Genomic DNA, 16,510 nt, shown 5'->3' with positions numbered 1-16,510 from the left:
ACTGGACTTCACTTTATGATGTCATCAACATGTTAAATTTGAATGGACTTTGAGATTGAATACTGTTAGTTTACTCTGATTTTCATCTATTATAACCAAAAGATAAGTTATGCGTTATTTTCTCGAAACAAATTTGTACTATTAAGTGGGTTGATTTGTGTTCGTTGTCTTCATATTTGAAGCTTATAATGTACAATGTAATTAGTTCCACTAAACTAAAATTCCCTTACTATAAAGACAAAGAAACATTTCTCTATATTTTTTTAACTTTCTTAAATGAAAAAAGTGTCCGTTTATTTTGTTATCTTTCTAAAATTGTCAAAAAGTCTTTGTATATATATATATATATATATATATATATATATATATATATATATATATATATATATATATATATATATATATATATATATATATATATATATATATATATATATATATATATATATATATATATATATGTATATATATAAGCATTTTGACAAATATTTTATCACGAAGAATCACTTCCATACATTGGCCAAATCACAGAAATAAATATTATGCTGGTAAGGTTTTAAAAATGCCTCCGCACCGTTAACAAGGATTGAATGCTGTGACCCTTCTTCATATGAATACACTGATTGTTGCTGAAGCAGACTTCTATTAAAGCGAACGCCAATTGACATCGTATCACTGGGGAAACAGAAGCCTGTAGCGGCACAGGGACTCAGTAATCATCTCTGATGTTCAAAGTGCATGTGGCTTTTCTTTATTTCCCTTTGATATTTTTGCTTCTCTGATAGTACCATTTACCTGAGAGATTCCATTTACCACTTAACTGTTTTAAAGCATTCCAGGGAAGAAGATGATATTTAAAGTTCACGTCATATCACCTCGATGTTACGGAGTGATCGTCAGTTTCTACGTACTTTTATGCAGTATCAATGCAAATATTTTTCCCGGTAAGAAAATGGACTTCAACAAAATGATACAGAGGGAACGAAGCTTAAAAATCATAAGGGACGCCATCTTGACCAAACTCGGTAGGCCAGTGCACGACGACCCAGGTGCCACATCACAAGAAAGTAAGAAAACAGATACAACACCCATACAAGACAACGGATACTTCTCCGAAATTCAGGAAATTATTGCCTTTTCCGAACCGGTCGGTAAGTTGTTTTTAATATTACCATAACTATTACCATTTTCGGTAGGTGTAGTAATGGTTATTATTGTTACCATTTTTATAACCATTTTCGATAAGTAGACAGGCTTAATTAAGTGATAGGATATATTGTTTTTTCAAAGAGTATAGTACAGTGATGCTGGTTGTCACAGGGATATAATAGGAACAAAATACCTGATACGTGTATGTACAAATAACAGACGTCAATGACCTTGAAAAGGAAATATTTTCAGGCAGTATTGAATATCCCGACGGATTAAAATTTAGCAAATAAATATAAGTTAAATACACAAGAAATTAAATCCATCATGATAATGAAATTTAGGATATACACAGATATATTTGTATAATACTTAAAAATTAAAATCTAAGCAAGTTTAACCAAAGAAACTGTAACGTAATTTTGCGTCTTATTCTTTTCTAAAGCGTTTTCCTCCTAAAATGAAGGAAATGGAGATAACGAACAGTATTCAATATCAAGGGCCATAAAACAATACGAAATAAGAGCAGAGCAAACACGGACCTCTAAAACATCAGAGGTGGGATCATGTGCCATGGAGGAGTGAGCATCCCCTGCTGACCAGTCATATTTACAGGCATCCAAGAACATGGATAAATGCAAACGGAACTTAACGTGAATAATTGTGTCACATTATCTTGACATAATTTTCACGCTGAATTATATACGGATTTTTCTTTTTCTTATATCATGTCAAGGGGGACATGTTAACAGAGGTCGCTCTATCTTTTTCACACCTGATCCCACGTCTGATATTTTAAGATGTCCGAGTTTTCTCTGCTCCCAGTAAATGTATTGCTTCCATGAACTTCTGAGCTTGATTATTGTACGTAATCTTCATATTTTACGAAAACGTATCATCAAAACAAAAACGTAATGAGGCCTTTTTATCCATAAACCATAGGCGACGATAAACTTAAAGACTTATTTTTAATAGATATGCTCTAAACTTTGTGATAGACCGTTTCCTTCTTGAAGAATGCTAAGTCTTGCTTATATACATAACGTAAATAGATGCCTATTGTTTTAAAATACCCTGATGCTTCTGAAAATAACTTAAATGTATAATTTAAGAACAAGATAAACAGACTTGTTCAATGTTGGTATTACAAATGTCAAGAACATTAAAATCTGACCTTGCTATTCAAAATTTAACAATAATTATGTCCGTTATCTTTATTTTTGAATTTCATATATTCTAGACTCTTTGCGAAACGACGGATTTATCTTAAAATGAGCACTTACATATCTATGTAATCTACATTGCTTTGCTAGTGAAATTATTCAAATTAATTGCATCTCCAAAGCAATGGCACAGGGTATCCTACAAAATCAAAAGTGATTGCTCAGTTTTTCGTACTAAAATAAAAGCAATAGTTGGGATAATATTTTTTGTAATCCTTTCTTTTTTTAATTTCTTTTTTCCTAGAAAAAAATGTAAAATTTTAAATTGTTTGCAATGAGTTTTTTCTCAATTGTGCCTTCATTCGTTGCAATTCGTGCCTTTGTCTCATTCGTGCTTTGAATACCAAACAGAAACATTATTAAGGTTTCTTTCACATCTGTATAAGATACAATAAACGATCAAAATGTATATTTTAAGTCGCCTCTAACATAAAACCTGATACATTCTTGTTATATATAGTTCAATGTACAATTGATTATCCGTAAATTCATCACACCGCTGGCACACAGCGGGAGAACATTGTGCCAAATACCTTGAAGTATATCTTAAACAAGTTCTAAAAATAATTCGTTTCTTCAGAAGGTATGCAAGAATTCTTTTTCCCCCGCAGTATCAAAATGTTCAATTGCTTGCTTATTTAAAACTGGTTTCTGGAATTAAACTTTGGGGGGAAGTTTACTGTTTTCTCCAAGAAGAATGTGATCGATACCCTTAAATTTATCAAATTGACATTAAATTGAGCATGAGTTGTTCTTTTGAATTTTATTATTTAATGAACAATAAAGGTTGATATGTTAATAATGAAGATTATTTTCATTCAAATTGCCTTCTGTTTAAGAACACCTTTGAATTCGATGGTTGAACAGACCACTGCTTCACGTGCATTATAATTTTAAGCGTAAAGATTCCTTGCCTTTTAACAGAAATGCTCTATTTTTAACCGTTAGATATTTTACAGAAATGTTCTATATATATGTAACCTTTATATGTTTAAAATGGAAACGCTCTATGTATAACCGTAGATATTTAACTGAAATGCTCTATATGGAACCGTTAGATATTTAACAAAAAATGCTCTATATATAACCGTTAGATATTTGACAGAAATGCTCTCTCTATATATATAACTGTTAGATATTTAACAGAAATGCTTTATATATAATCGTTAGATATATATAACAGAATCGCTCTATATATAACCTTTAGATGTTCACACTTGTATGTTTGTTATTCTCCTACTTGCGAAAGAGAATTAGACAGTGGGCTTCCCTATCAGCTGTCTGTATGTGTAACTGTCTTTCTGTTTAGTTGCTCCTTTGTCTGTCTGTCTGTCTGTCTGTATGTCTGTCTGTCTAGCTGTGTGGTTGTCTGTATTTGTAGCTGTCTGTCTGTATTTTTGTTTTTCTGCCTGTCTGTCTGTCTGTGTAGCTGTCCGTTTGTTCTTCTGTTTAGCTGTCTCTTTGTCTTTCTGCGTAGCTTCCCGTTTGTATGTCTTTCTATCTTTGTAGCTGCCCGTTTGTCTGTCTGTAAAGCAGCTTAGCTAGTTTTCTGTCCATCTGTCTTACTTTTCCACACTTTTTTCTACTTAATTGCAGGTTAGTGTTAGGCTGATTTTGGTTGTTGAGTCTAACTTAACAAGTTGCTTGTAAAGATTAAATGTCATTACGCATGGATGACTTTTACCGGGAAAACTACCATATAAATTTTTAAGTAGGAAGATATAAGTAAACTAGTAAACACTTGAGAATAGGATTTAACACTGGTAATGCTTAGGCTTTTAAATATTAAAATCAAATATTACGTATTAAATTTCGGTTTATTAAGTACGTGATTGAATTTTCTGACTATGTTTTAATCAAAACTCAACTATTATTTGTGGAAATAGATAGATAATACAAAAGAATGCTGATAGTCGTTAAAATTCAAGATTATTGATATAAAAATGTTAAGTGAATGCATGCAAGTTACAGGTTACATAGACAAAATAGTCAGCCATTGTTTAAAGCTATTCTTTGCATATCATGTAATTAACTTTATCGTAAAAATGTAAAATTCTTTTAGATTTTTCAAAAATATTAAGTTATTTATACTCTGTTTCTTTATTTTCCCTCTATGTAGCTGAACATATCATTACTGCTAACTTTAATGACAAATATGTTAGTCTGTAATATGAGATACTTAAAATATTTATGTTGTTTTTTTATAATGATAATTCACTTGTTCCTTTTTTAATATTGCAGAGAATATCACGAAAGATAATATTTTCCAATTCTCAATGACAAAGGATAACCGTACACATGATATACAGAGTGCAAGTGTACTTGTACAAGTGAAATTTAAGAGACGTCGGAAGAATTTCAGAAAGAAAGTAAAGGCAAGGCGGATAAGACTCATTTTAAGCACTGTTGATGAAAAGGGACGAAAACTACGACAAATTTCCTCGCGGAAAGCCAAAATTTCTAGAACAAATTGGTTTAAGCTGTACTTGCCAAAATCTTTAATTGAATCTGCTCTGAAATCTGATAATACCAATATCAAGTTGCACATCCGCTGCAAGGGCTGCAAGAAGTTTGCCAAATTGGTGCTATTGCATGGCACCAAGCGGAAACGGAAACGTAATGGTAAAACCATTAGACGAAAGAGACATCGAATGAGATCCAGGAAACTAGATAACAGGAAATTGAGTAGGACGAGACCTTTCTTACTCATCCATACAAAAATTAATATTCGGGACAAAAGAGAGTCCAATGAATGTGATACAGAAACAAACCAGTGTTGTAAATTACCACTAGTGTTTTCTTTCGCGGAAGCAGGATGGAGTGATTGGGTCATTTCTCCGCCATCTTTTAAGACTAATATGTGCAGTGGTGGTTGTAATTCCGGTTCGTATGGGGACCGGAAGCTCAATTATACATATCATTGCACAGAGAAGAAACACAAACCTTTACGTATAATGTACTTTGACAAAACCGGAAAGGTGATTGTAAGCATTCTTCCACGAATGATAGTGACAGAATGCGGATGTTCATGACAAAACTACTCTCATATGCTTTCTTGAGAACAACATTTTGAACGAGAAGAGGCTAATTTGATACCAACATTTTGAAACAGATTAATTGACCTTTTCAAGTGACAAACAAAATTGTTTTCTATGCTTAACATATCATCTTCATATATTTGTTGATTTACAGTCGTCTGCAACCACCCTGCTTGTATTTAAACGTTATAATTATAACATTTATGTTGTGTATATAGGGGATAATCAAAATTTTGAAATTGGAAAAGGAATTTTTTTTACGAGTGGTACAGGACATTTTTATATTTCCACAAGTGCTTAGCACAAGTGAAAATTTAAAAAAAAACTTTCTCTCTCTGGAGTTAAAATTTCGTATTTAAATACGAAAAAGAATATTTTTCTACTTATAACATTTTCTTTGATTTTCCCTTGCTTAGAATAGTAATTTCTCAATGCACTGTCGTTCGCTGTGACGTCATAGTTTAGCGGTCATAAGACGTTAAAGCCAAGTGATCTGTGTCAGAATCTTCTTTTATTTTCTGTTATTTTAATTATTATATAGAATTTAACTTTATGACGGTAACGAAAATCTCGAGTTTATCGCACTTCTGATATTTGAATACAATTCGACAAAGCCATATGATATTTCTACGGTTATTCAATGGTGAAAATATCATAAATAGCTTTATCCTATACGTTTTATGTTGAATGGGACGGGAAAGTTAATTTTCTGTGATATTGTCTACAGTCCAAACTTTACATGGTAGGTTCATATGTACGTCTTCTATTGTTTATTTGGAATTAACAGTAGCCTACAATGTTGTCTAAAAAAGGGAATGTACGAATATTTTCTCATTTATTTACGGGTATAAATGTAGTTAAGAGATATAAGCTTGTACCGGTGGTATGTAAATATAGGTTATGTTCCGTCCTGTGTCTGAATAAATTTATGTTTTTTCTTCCCTTAATTAATCTATGATTCATCTCTGTGTATTGCAAACCAATGGTAATAAACAATATGTCAATGTTACTGATAAAATATGAATGATCTTTATATGCATCATCATTAATTTTACAATCGATTGATATAATGCTTAATGTTCAACAAAAGCTAATGGTTTGAAACATACATACACTCCTAGAATGGACATTTTACTCCTTAAATGGATTTGTTTTCATATTGTGAAAGTTATCAATTTCTCACACCTCCCACTTATTTTTACACCAATACTTCATGAAAAAAAAAATTCATCATTTTATTTAATCAGGGGAAATTGTTTCTAAAGTGAACAATTTGTCATAAAGTATTGAGTTAACTTAAAACTCCCCCATACTATCAGGCTGATTAATCACCTTTCAATGAGAAATCTCCGCTAAGTCTGGAATATAATCCATTTTCAGAGCTTGAAATATTACAACTGTTCAAAAGACTGCTGTCCTTTTGTCCACCTTTGCATAATCGTAATAATTCAACTAATAAAAAAAAAAGAGTAGAGCAGTCACTTTGTGAAACGGGCCAGCACATTTAAAATCACCAATTTTCGTGGGGATTTTCAAGGTATCGAGAGACCCACAAATTTATGACCACCACGAAATGTAAAATTCCAGATGCATTACTACTACACATTTTTTATAACCACGAAATTAAATCCCTGATCGCAAACCAATATTCTTTTCCTTAAACCTTGAAAATTTGAATCCATGAAAATGTGATTTTAGAGTATCATAAAAAGGGAAGAAACAGTTGGTCACTCAAAACATTGCATTAAAAACTGGCAAGTATATAAAGATCTTTACTGTTCAGTGGCAGTTGATGCAGAGTTAACAGAAAAAAAGTCTACATTTTGAGGCCCTTATTTGACATTTGGGTATGACTCCGAGGAAATAATCTTGGAAGTGATATTAATATACCTGCTCATGAGTTTGAGAGAGGAATTTGCAAAGTACAAGATGACATGATAAAAAAATAAACAGTTGTAAACAAAATTAACAACAAAATAATGAGAAGGTTAGCTATCAAATCTGCCAGTGCTGGTTTAACTAAAAATATAAGCTTTTCTAATTGAACTCACTAGAGAAACCCCTGGATTGGAATTACGTCGTAATGGAGTGGCTGAATCGCACAAAATACACTGAATTTTAAATGGGATCTAGTAAAATTATAAAGAACAGAGGCTCCGTAAAATAAACATTTGCTTAATTAAATGAAATGAGATATTGCCCAACAAGAGGCGGAAGAAGATGGTTTAATTCTGTCTACTTCATTACCAATGGGTTTGAGTTTCACGTGTATAGAGTTATGGACCCAGAAATATATAGGCCCTCTTCATAACGCAATGAGACGTAAAAATAACGAATAAAAGCCTCCTTAATTACACTTTAGCAGCACGTAAATCTTTTATAGATCTAGATTAAATTTAAAATGATAACAAACAAAGATGGTAGTTCGACAACAAAAACCCTAAGGCCACAAGGCTTATAAATGGAAGTTAATTATACATTATACGAGAAAATATTTATATAACTATATCTATCTATAAATATATAAATTATATTTATCATATCATATCAAATTATACATTGATCGTAAGACTAATACCAATCAAGATTTTTGACTGGGAAAATACGTATATAAGCAGGTCTGCTGTACAATCATATGGTGATTATTCATAATGAAGTGAAAATATCCAGAAGGAAACGACAGAGCTATATATCTTTCAAACAAAATATAAATTGATAAAGACAAACATGCTTCATTCATGTCTAAACATTTGTAGAGAATTTTTTAAAAAGTAAAGATCCATATGTCTAAACATTTGTAGAGAATTTTTTAAAAAGTAAAGATCCATATTGTTCTATGGATTAGTAAGCATACTTTGTTGACCTGTCACACCCACCGTTCATCCAAATGGGGAAAAAGTATACAATTTAATGTGAAAATTTGTAGCATTGAAACATTTCTTGCACATCCCTTCCATTTTAAGGTAAAAAAAAATTAACAATCAAACCAAGAAACTGCCATAAATTAATTAATTGAAATGTTTAAATACCGAGCTATAAAACGGTCAATATTATGTTCGTGTAACTGATTTAAAATTTGTTTTCCTCATCTATGTAAGACTCCAAAGTCCGATGGTGACGCCAAAGTCCGATGGTCTCGCCAAACCCAGATGGCTTGCTGTCTTTACGCACGCCAAAGTCCGATGGTCACGCCAAAGTCCGATGGCTCGTTTCCTATGAGACACGTTGCGCTAAAGTGCGATGGTCTGATACGCCAAAGTCCGATAGTGCGATGGAACAATCGACGTTTATGACGTCACAATTTTCCGACGTCATGACGTTGTCCTGCATTCAAATTTAGAGTTAGTCCTCGCACACCACTCGACTGATAAGGGTTATAGTTCTTGAACACTAAACTGGATTGATAATGTGTTTCTTCGAACCCACCCGAGAGATTTTAAGGTTAGCCTAGACCTCGACTGATTTGGATTAGCCAAACACCCACCCAATATATTTAGGTTATAGTAAATGAGTATTTCGCATTCTTCGACTGATTAGGGCTAGTCTCGCACCTATATCCAAAAGATGCATTTTTGCGCAGTAGTACTATGACGTAATAAACGTTAATTGTTTTCAGCATCATCGGACTTTGTTGACGTGTCAAACCATCCAAATGGGGTTTGGAAAATTTTAACATTGCAGACCATCGGACTTTTTAATAGACGTGACCATCGGACTTTTAATTGCTGAGTATAACCGGTCAATATCATGCACTGATTTAAAATTTGTCCTACATATATACCTAGAACGCTCTAAAGAGGAAGATATTTTTCTGGTGTATAGAGATTGTGATGCAATTTTAAGAGAATATTTTATCGTCTCCATTTGAAGAATTTGCAATCAAAACAAGTTCCATTTTCAACTAAGCCAAAGTATGTTTGATGCCTATTGCAAAGTAGGAACATTAACAACAAACAAAGTAATTTTTCGCATAATAAATGTAAGAGGCTTCAGGTTTTGGTTTTCTTTTTACCTTTGATTTTCTATAGCTATAAATTAAAGGATAAAATATGTTAATGATCACAAAAATAATGGTAAAATATTACTGAGTTTTCTTTGTTAAAAATGCAATCATTAAGTGTTAAAAGTTTTGTGACGCTACCAAAGTAAGAGACTTACTTCGAAAATCTTATAGTCTTATTAATCGTATTGCTTATCAAGGGTCAATCCAGTAATTGATAACATTATCGTGACTATATCAGTAACATTTACGGTGTCACCTAGGAATTGCACAATCAATCTCCTAAACAATTGATAAGAGAAATATGCCTTTCTGAATTTTCTTCCATTCAACACAGGTCAGAATGATTTCTATCGCAGTGCTGATTTTTATGATAACTTATGTGCAAGGGGAGTTACTTCCCCTGGAGTTGACGACAACTGCAGGATGTTATTACCACGGTTCCTACTATCCAGTTGGTTCCTTTAACCCGACTCCATGCGAATATTGCCAGTGTACCACCAGTGGACAGGCTATGTGCGCCATTGCTGACTGCGTTATGACACCCTGTGTTGACCCGATTCATGAAAAGGATAAGTGTTGCCCAACGTGTCCAAATGGTAATGACCTCTAAATTGTTATGATGCACATGCTAGACCAAATTAATTTTGGGACACTTTTCTGAGAAAAGCAATAGTGTGAATAACAAGAATCTGTACATGAGTTTTCATTCAAATTAAGGATGTAAGGTTCTCAATAACTTTTGGATTATTATTTAACTGAACGTTTTAAGATGAGGTTTTATATTGATATTCCTCTTCCATTGAGAATTTTTTTTATGCAGCTTAACATAATTCAATGTCATATGAAATTTTAGAAATAAAGGATATGGAGATAACGAACAGTATTCAATATCAAAGTCCACAAAACAATACAAAATAGGAGCAGAGCAAATACGGACCTCCAAAACATCAGAGGTTGGATCATGCAGGTAAATGGAGGAGTGAGCATTACCTGCCGACCGGTCACACCAACCGTGTGCTCCTTGTCATGATCGCGAAATAACGGAAAACCCGTCGTCAATTCAGTGTATAAATTATGGATTAACAATTAGTATGAAAAACGTCAGTCAGCATTTGACTCAATGATAAATTGTATTTGCTGACAAGGTCATTGTATCGACCAAAGAATATATTTTAAAATATGAAACTTTGCACTGCATCAGTTTGCAAAACTTGCATTTTTAAAGAAATTGAATTCCTTTGATTTTGCCAAAGATGTTTATCAGCATGAGAGATCAGAGGTATTAGCTTGCAATGATAACGCTTGCTTTCTAAAACTATGTTACTATTTAAAAGAAATTGGCGTTCTAATAAATAGGAGATATGGAATACCGCTGCAGTCTGAAAAACATGAGATTTTTTTCCCGGAATGCCTTTATTCCTATCTTTTCGATTAGTTTACACTTTGAAAATGCATAATTTTTATCCAAGTTTCCTGAAAATTTTCAAAAAAGGCATTTTTCATAATAAGTATGTTCTCTATACAAATAAACTATTAAAAAATAGTAATTTTAATTATTTTATTTATTTTTTTATGTTTGTTAGCTAAACGTCCCTTTTACACTTTTCCACCTATTCTTCATGGCTCAATGACCATAGGTACCAAGTATAAATTTTAAGCCATCAACCCCTAGGGAAGTCTTGATATGAGTTTAAAAATTACAAAAGGGACGTCAAGCGACTATGTTTCATAAAATGAAGTATTTTTAGGTCATAACTGCAAGGCACCAGATGGACACATAATAAAAGTCGGGGATACCTATCACATGGACCACTACACAACTTGTCATTGCGACAGTCACCAATGGGGATCCAACCTGGCTGTTTGTGCTCACAGACATCCCCCACATCATGATGGGTGATTCTAATGTTGGATAATTCAAATAAAGGTGTTCTGTCTTTTTATTTCACTTTTTTTGTTACCATCCGTTTTCTTGCATATTTCAAAACCATGGATTGTTTGGCATATCTTTTGGTCTGTAATCTATCTTCATAATTTTAAGAGAAAACAGTTGTCAGAAAACAAATTTTGACTTGATCTAGTTTTTTTAAGCATTTCAGATTTAATAATTTCATTTGAAGAAAGGTTAGGTAGCGTACTGTAATTGGCGGAATCAAACATTTCATAAAATGTCGTCTAGGAGTAGCTTTAAAAAGCATTTATCTAAAAAAATGATATCCCATCCTCGCTCCCAGAGGAGTATAATGGCAAAATCCATTTGGAAACATACACAGTTAAATTAAGCAAATAAGCGCCATGATGGCAAAAGAGCCTTAATTCATCCTTTTCAGAGATTTCTTTTGTTTGTAGATTTTTTTTACTCATTCGTTGTTCGTTATCTTCATCTCTTTCATATTTAAGACACGTTCATTTTTTTGGTAGCAGTGTTTTTTTAATTCTTGCTAACCCCATACTTGTTAACAAGACGAACAATTTTGATAATGAAGCTGTATAGTCTGCAGTATTTTCAGTTGTGCATTTATATAAGTGTAAAATAGTATGCAATTATTATATCAAGTATGAGTGTGCGTATAAAATGATGAAATTGACTAGAAGGTAAGAATCCCTGAAAATTAATGAATATAAAATGTTAGAATAAGAAAACATTGGTAAAATTATAAAAATCGAAAATAGGGTAAAATCATAGACCGCCGAAAACACCACACGTTTGATCAGGTGACAAGAAGCAGTAGTCATCCCCTATTTACATAGCACACTCGCCATGAATCATTATACATGTATTGGCTGGTTTTGAGGCAACACTGGTTTTATCGGACCGTTAGGCCGAAGGTAAACAGTTTTAATCGAGGGGTCGATAGAACGCAATTTTCCTAGAAACACAGTTTATTTTAAAAAAACTTTTATTTATTTATTTATTTATTTATTTATTTATTTATTTATTTATTTATGTATATTTATTTATTTATTTATTTATTTATTTATTGATATAGGTATGCTAAATTCGATATTATATATATTTCCACGGATAAATTTCCTAACCTGCTATTGTAGATGGAGATTTATCATAATATATTTCAATCCGGTTTAACTGGATTTACGCAGGATTTACAGAAAATTTTTCGATGGACTTTGATGTCAATTTTTATTTTCAAATTGAATGCGATTTTGTTTTGTTATCGCGGAAAAATGTATATTTTGCACAGAGTGGAATTTTTAGATCTAAATTACGTAAAGAGGATGTTTTCCGTTATTGAAAATTTTCCTTTTAGTTTGGATCGAAATTACGTGTAGATTCTGTGTGGAATGTTTTTAAAAAGTGATTGAGAAATTTTGACATTTTATATTCTCAGGAAAATACCGGCTATTTCCCCAAAATTTATAATAGGAAAAAATTTCTAAAGGTAAATTGAATCAGAATTTTTAGACCGTGCTGTATTTTAGATACAGAATAGTTGGCAAATACAATACAGTATACAGGGCTAATAAACATATTACGAAATAAGGAATAACACGGTTTTTGTTATATCACAAAGTACGAATGCGATTTTGTTTTGTTATCGATCAGTATAACATGGGGAATTTTTTATAGTTTTTGAAGTATAGATTTGATACAAGAACAAATTTCTAAAGGTATAAGAAACACGTGTTGATTAGATTGGCATACTCCTCCTTAAACATATTACGAAATAAGGAATAACACGGGTTTTGTTATATGACAAAGTAAGGACAAACGAAGGTTGAATTTCCGAATAAAGAAATTATATACATACCGTACATTTGCAAATAATTGGTTGTTCAAATCCGTGTACAACAAAATTTGTCAGTAGTTTGCCTCAGTTTTAAAATTGGTCGGATTCAGAGCAAACTTCATAATACAATGATCATTTTGGAGATTAAAGAACATAGAATCCACTTTCTAGAAGGTTCCACTTTAGGTAATGTGTTATTCTAATTGTTTTGTTTTGAACATATTTTATTGACAACACGTTAAAGGAATTGGCCACTAGTTCCAAAAACTTAGTCTTTTCACAATAGTCATATCGCCCCTTGTTAACCTTAAAGCAGTTTTGAATTTTTGTTTCAAAATAAATTTTTAAAAATATTAGAACATGTAAAAGGATAATGAAATCTTTGACTTTATACCATTACATTGCATGCACCAGTCTAACAGTTTTGGATATGGTGGCAGATACATGTCAGATTTTATAATCCAAGGACCCATGTTGCAATAGAATTTGGATAAAAACAATCCTCCATATAAGTGAGGTGTAGTAGTCTTAATTTTCGGTTCTCCATCAGATAATTGTTGCATCTCGATATGAGTGAAAGGGTTTAAAAAAAAACAAAAATAAAAAAGAGCTAAAAAGGCAATAATGTTATTTTGTTTCTGAATTTTATCCATTTCTTATTTATTCTAGGGTTTTGTAAACTACGTATATCTTTTAATATTAACTGACATGGCTCTCCATAAATAAACCTATTTTGAAATATTCTTAAAGTCGTCTAATACACCCCAGTACACTACAAAATTAAAGTACATGACTCATTCAAACAGTGAATTAATTGTGATAAATCAGATGAAAAGTTTCAAATCGTGATTAATACAGACATTGTATGAAATTAATATCAGGTGTTTCATGAAATATTTTCAACTAGTTTAAAATTACCTATCCAAAAAATAAAAATATTGGGAATGAAATATTATTGTCTCGGTCTCTGATTCAATGAATTAAAATCACATGCCACAGGCAATAATGCTGATGTAAAAGGATTATTTTTAAGAGTACATCTATAAAGTTACAATGACAAGAAAATCTCAAAAAGACAACAGAACAATACTCTAGAAAGCCTGCTTTTGTAGCGTCTGATAGAATAAAAATATTGAAAAAAATATTTGAATTTTTCCGCAGAAAAAGTACTGTAAAGATACATTTTAAAATAGACTTGATATTGCTCACAAGTGTGATTCTTGAACGAATTTCTCTTTATAGGAGTGATGTAACCATGCTTATTTTAGGTTTTTCATTAATTTGCCATTAATGTGCAATCCCGATATTTCGGCACAAAAATTTTAATTAAGAATCTCGTTGTAAATTTCATTGAAGCAGATAAGTATAGAAAGTATTTTTCTTGACATTTTTCACAAAAGAAATCATCAAACGTAGTTTATGTTCGAATATTAAAGACATTCCTGTGCTTACTTTAAGCACATGTAAATGTACTTTATCAGGATGAAGTTCTGTGATGTTCCAAATTTGACTATTGTAAATAAATAACGATAGGCCTTAAAAGTACTGAAAAGGACTATGCCATTCTTTACGAAAGCCCAGAAGGCTCATTCGAGATTCGAGTTTCCAAATACGAGATTCGAAATTCGAGATTCAAAATTCGAAATTCGAGATTCAAAATTCGAGTTTCGAGATTCAAGATCCAAACGAACCAATCAAAAGCGGGTTCAACATTTGATTACTTCCCTTTATTATGTTTTTACTATCAAGAAATAATTCAATATAATTATATCAAATGGTTCATTTGATTAAATTACAATGCAAGAAAAAGTGTTATATATATTAGAAGGAAATTTAAATAATTAATGGAATTTTGATCCGCAAAAAATATTTTAATTTATATTATAGATTCTTAAATATTAAATAGATTTCATATATCAGGAGTATATACATTTTTGAATTGTCAACTAAGCGACATTTTTATGAATTTCTTCTGTTAGGAAAACTACAGGTACTTGTGGGTGGGACCCCCTCCCCCCCCCCCCGTACACTCTCTTTATATTCAACCCAAGGGCTTATTGGAAATTTTTTTTCATAAGATATATTTATTTAACTTATTCATCATGTATACAATAACAAAAAAATATAAAATCCCCAGAATAATCGCTCAACATCCCCCCAAATACCCACTATACATTATAAGAGAAAGATATGCCACTCCAGTCTGTTTACGTTGTACCCCCTCTGGTATTAAATGCATTTATTTTGTTTTAACTTTAAATGTCGATTCACACTGCAGGCGCAGATCCAGAAATTTTTCAAAGGGGGGGGGGGGTGAAGTATTTTTCAAAAGCGGGGGTTGAAGGCGAAAACAGTTAAAACGTACGTTGTACACATACATATAGTTAAATAACTCAATAGAATATCGATACAGGGTGGAGTATGGTTTTTGAAAGTGGGACGTTGATCAATCTGGGAAAAAGTACTTGTATACATTACCAGAAAGTTTTTGAAAAAGAAAGGAAAATAAATCTCCGAACCTGAAAATCCTATTTTGTAAAGGGAGGGTTTTTATTTTGTTTTTACAACCGAATTTCTTTATATAATACAACATTAGCCTTTCACCTTACATTTCCTATAGTAAAAACACAACGAAAAAATTGGTACTTTCTTATTTCTCTTTCTCTTAAATTGCAAATCCAAAGGGGGGGGGGTTGCAACCCCCGTAACCCCCCCCCCCTCTGGATCCGCCACTGCAGTCACTGTCTCTAAATATACAATGTATTTCTGTCTTAGTCCATGCTATCGGACTGACTCTGCATCACGTAATAATCCCACATTTTCTCCGTAAACAGCATTCTTTCTTGTAAAGTGGGGTAATAAATTGTGTTTTTTTTTTGTTTTGTTTTGTTTTTGTTTTTTTTTTGTTTTGTTTTTTTTTTTTTGGTTGAGCGATTATTCTGGGGGTTTTACGCCAGCGATTTTTTCGTATTGTAAGGTTACACATAACAGAGAAATAAGCCCTGGGGTTCAATATCAAGGGGATGGGGGTGGGGGGGGTCTTGTCCACACGTGCGTTTTTCTAAAAATTAAGACAAGAAACATATATTGACGCAAGCGTCAAAAATCGGCCGCAAACCAATTAATTGTTCCTTTTATGGTCCCTCTAGATCCGCCACTACATTTCTTCTCTTTGAGTTGTAGCGGGAAAATTCTTGGCACATTGTAAAACGTGTTATCCTCGTCTGCTAAGGGCCAAATCTTGTAATATTCTGTAGCCTGCTAAGTCTTTTAATGAATTAACATTTAAACATATGTTTCAAAATGTTTATATATGTACATATGTACACGTCATTTTAAAATAGATAC

The 16,510-nt window shown here is 32.2% G+C and overlaps 2 protein-coding genes across 2 annotated transcripts; both read left to right on the top strand.

The window, feature by feature from the left end:
* The first annotated feature begins 630 nt into the window (after positions 1–630).
* On the top strand, positions 631–6,357 carry LOC134236609 (inhibin beta A chain-like). Its single transcript, XM_062718783.1, has 2 exons — positions 631–1,151; positions 4,614–6,357. Exons 1-2 carry the CDS (start codon positions 848–850, stop codon positions 5,402–5,404), a joined length of 1,095 nt encoding a protein of 364 aa, XP_062574767.1. The 5' UTR covers positions 631–847; the 3' UTR covers positions 5,405–6,357.
* A 3,305-nt stretch (positions 6,358–9,662) lies between these two features.
* On the top strand, positions 9,663–11,350 carry LOC134236624 (von Willebrand factor C domain-containing protein 2-like). The gene is made up of 2 exons (XM_062718797.1): positions 9,663–10,009; positions 11,162–11,350. Exons 1-2 carry the CDS (start codon positions 9,754–9,756, stop codon positions 11,311–11,313), a joined length of 408 nt encoding a protein of 135 aa, XP_062574781.1. The 5' UTR covers positions 9,663–9,753; the 3' UTR covers positions 11,314–11,350.
* The last annotated feature ends 5,160 nt before the right edge of the window (positions 11,351–16,510 follow it).

The sequence above is a fragment of the Saccostrea cucullata genome, unplaced genomic scaffold (assembly GCF_032062105.1).
Source record: "Saccostrea cucullata isolate Sc308-1 unplaced genomic scaffold, CSIRO_AGI_Scuc_v1 ctg1450, whole genome shotgun sequence".
In the NCBI taxonomy this organism is placed as follows: domain Eukaryota; kingdom Metazoa; phylum Mollusca; class Bivalvia; order Ostreida; family Ostreidae; genus Saccostrea; species Saccostrea cuccullata.
The sequence above is the reverse complement of the archived record's forward strand: the minus strand, read 5'-3'. Positions and strand labels throughout refer to the sequence as shown.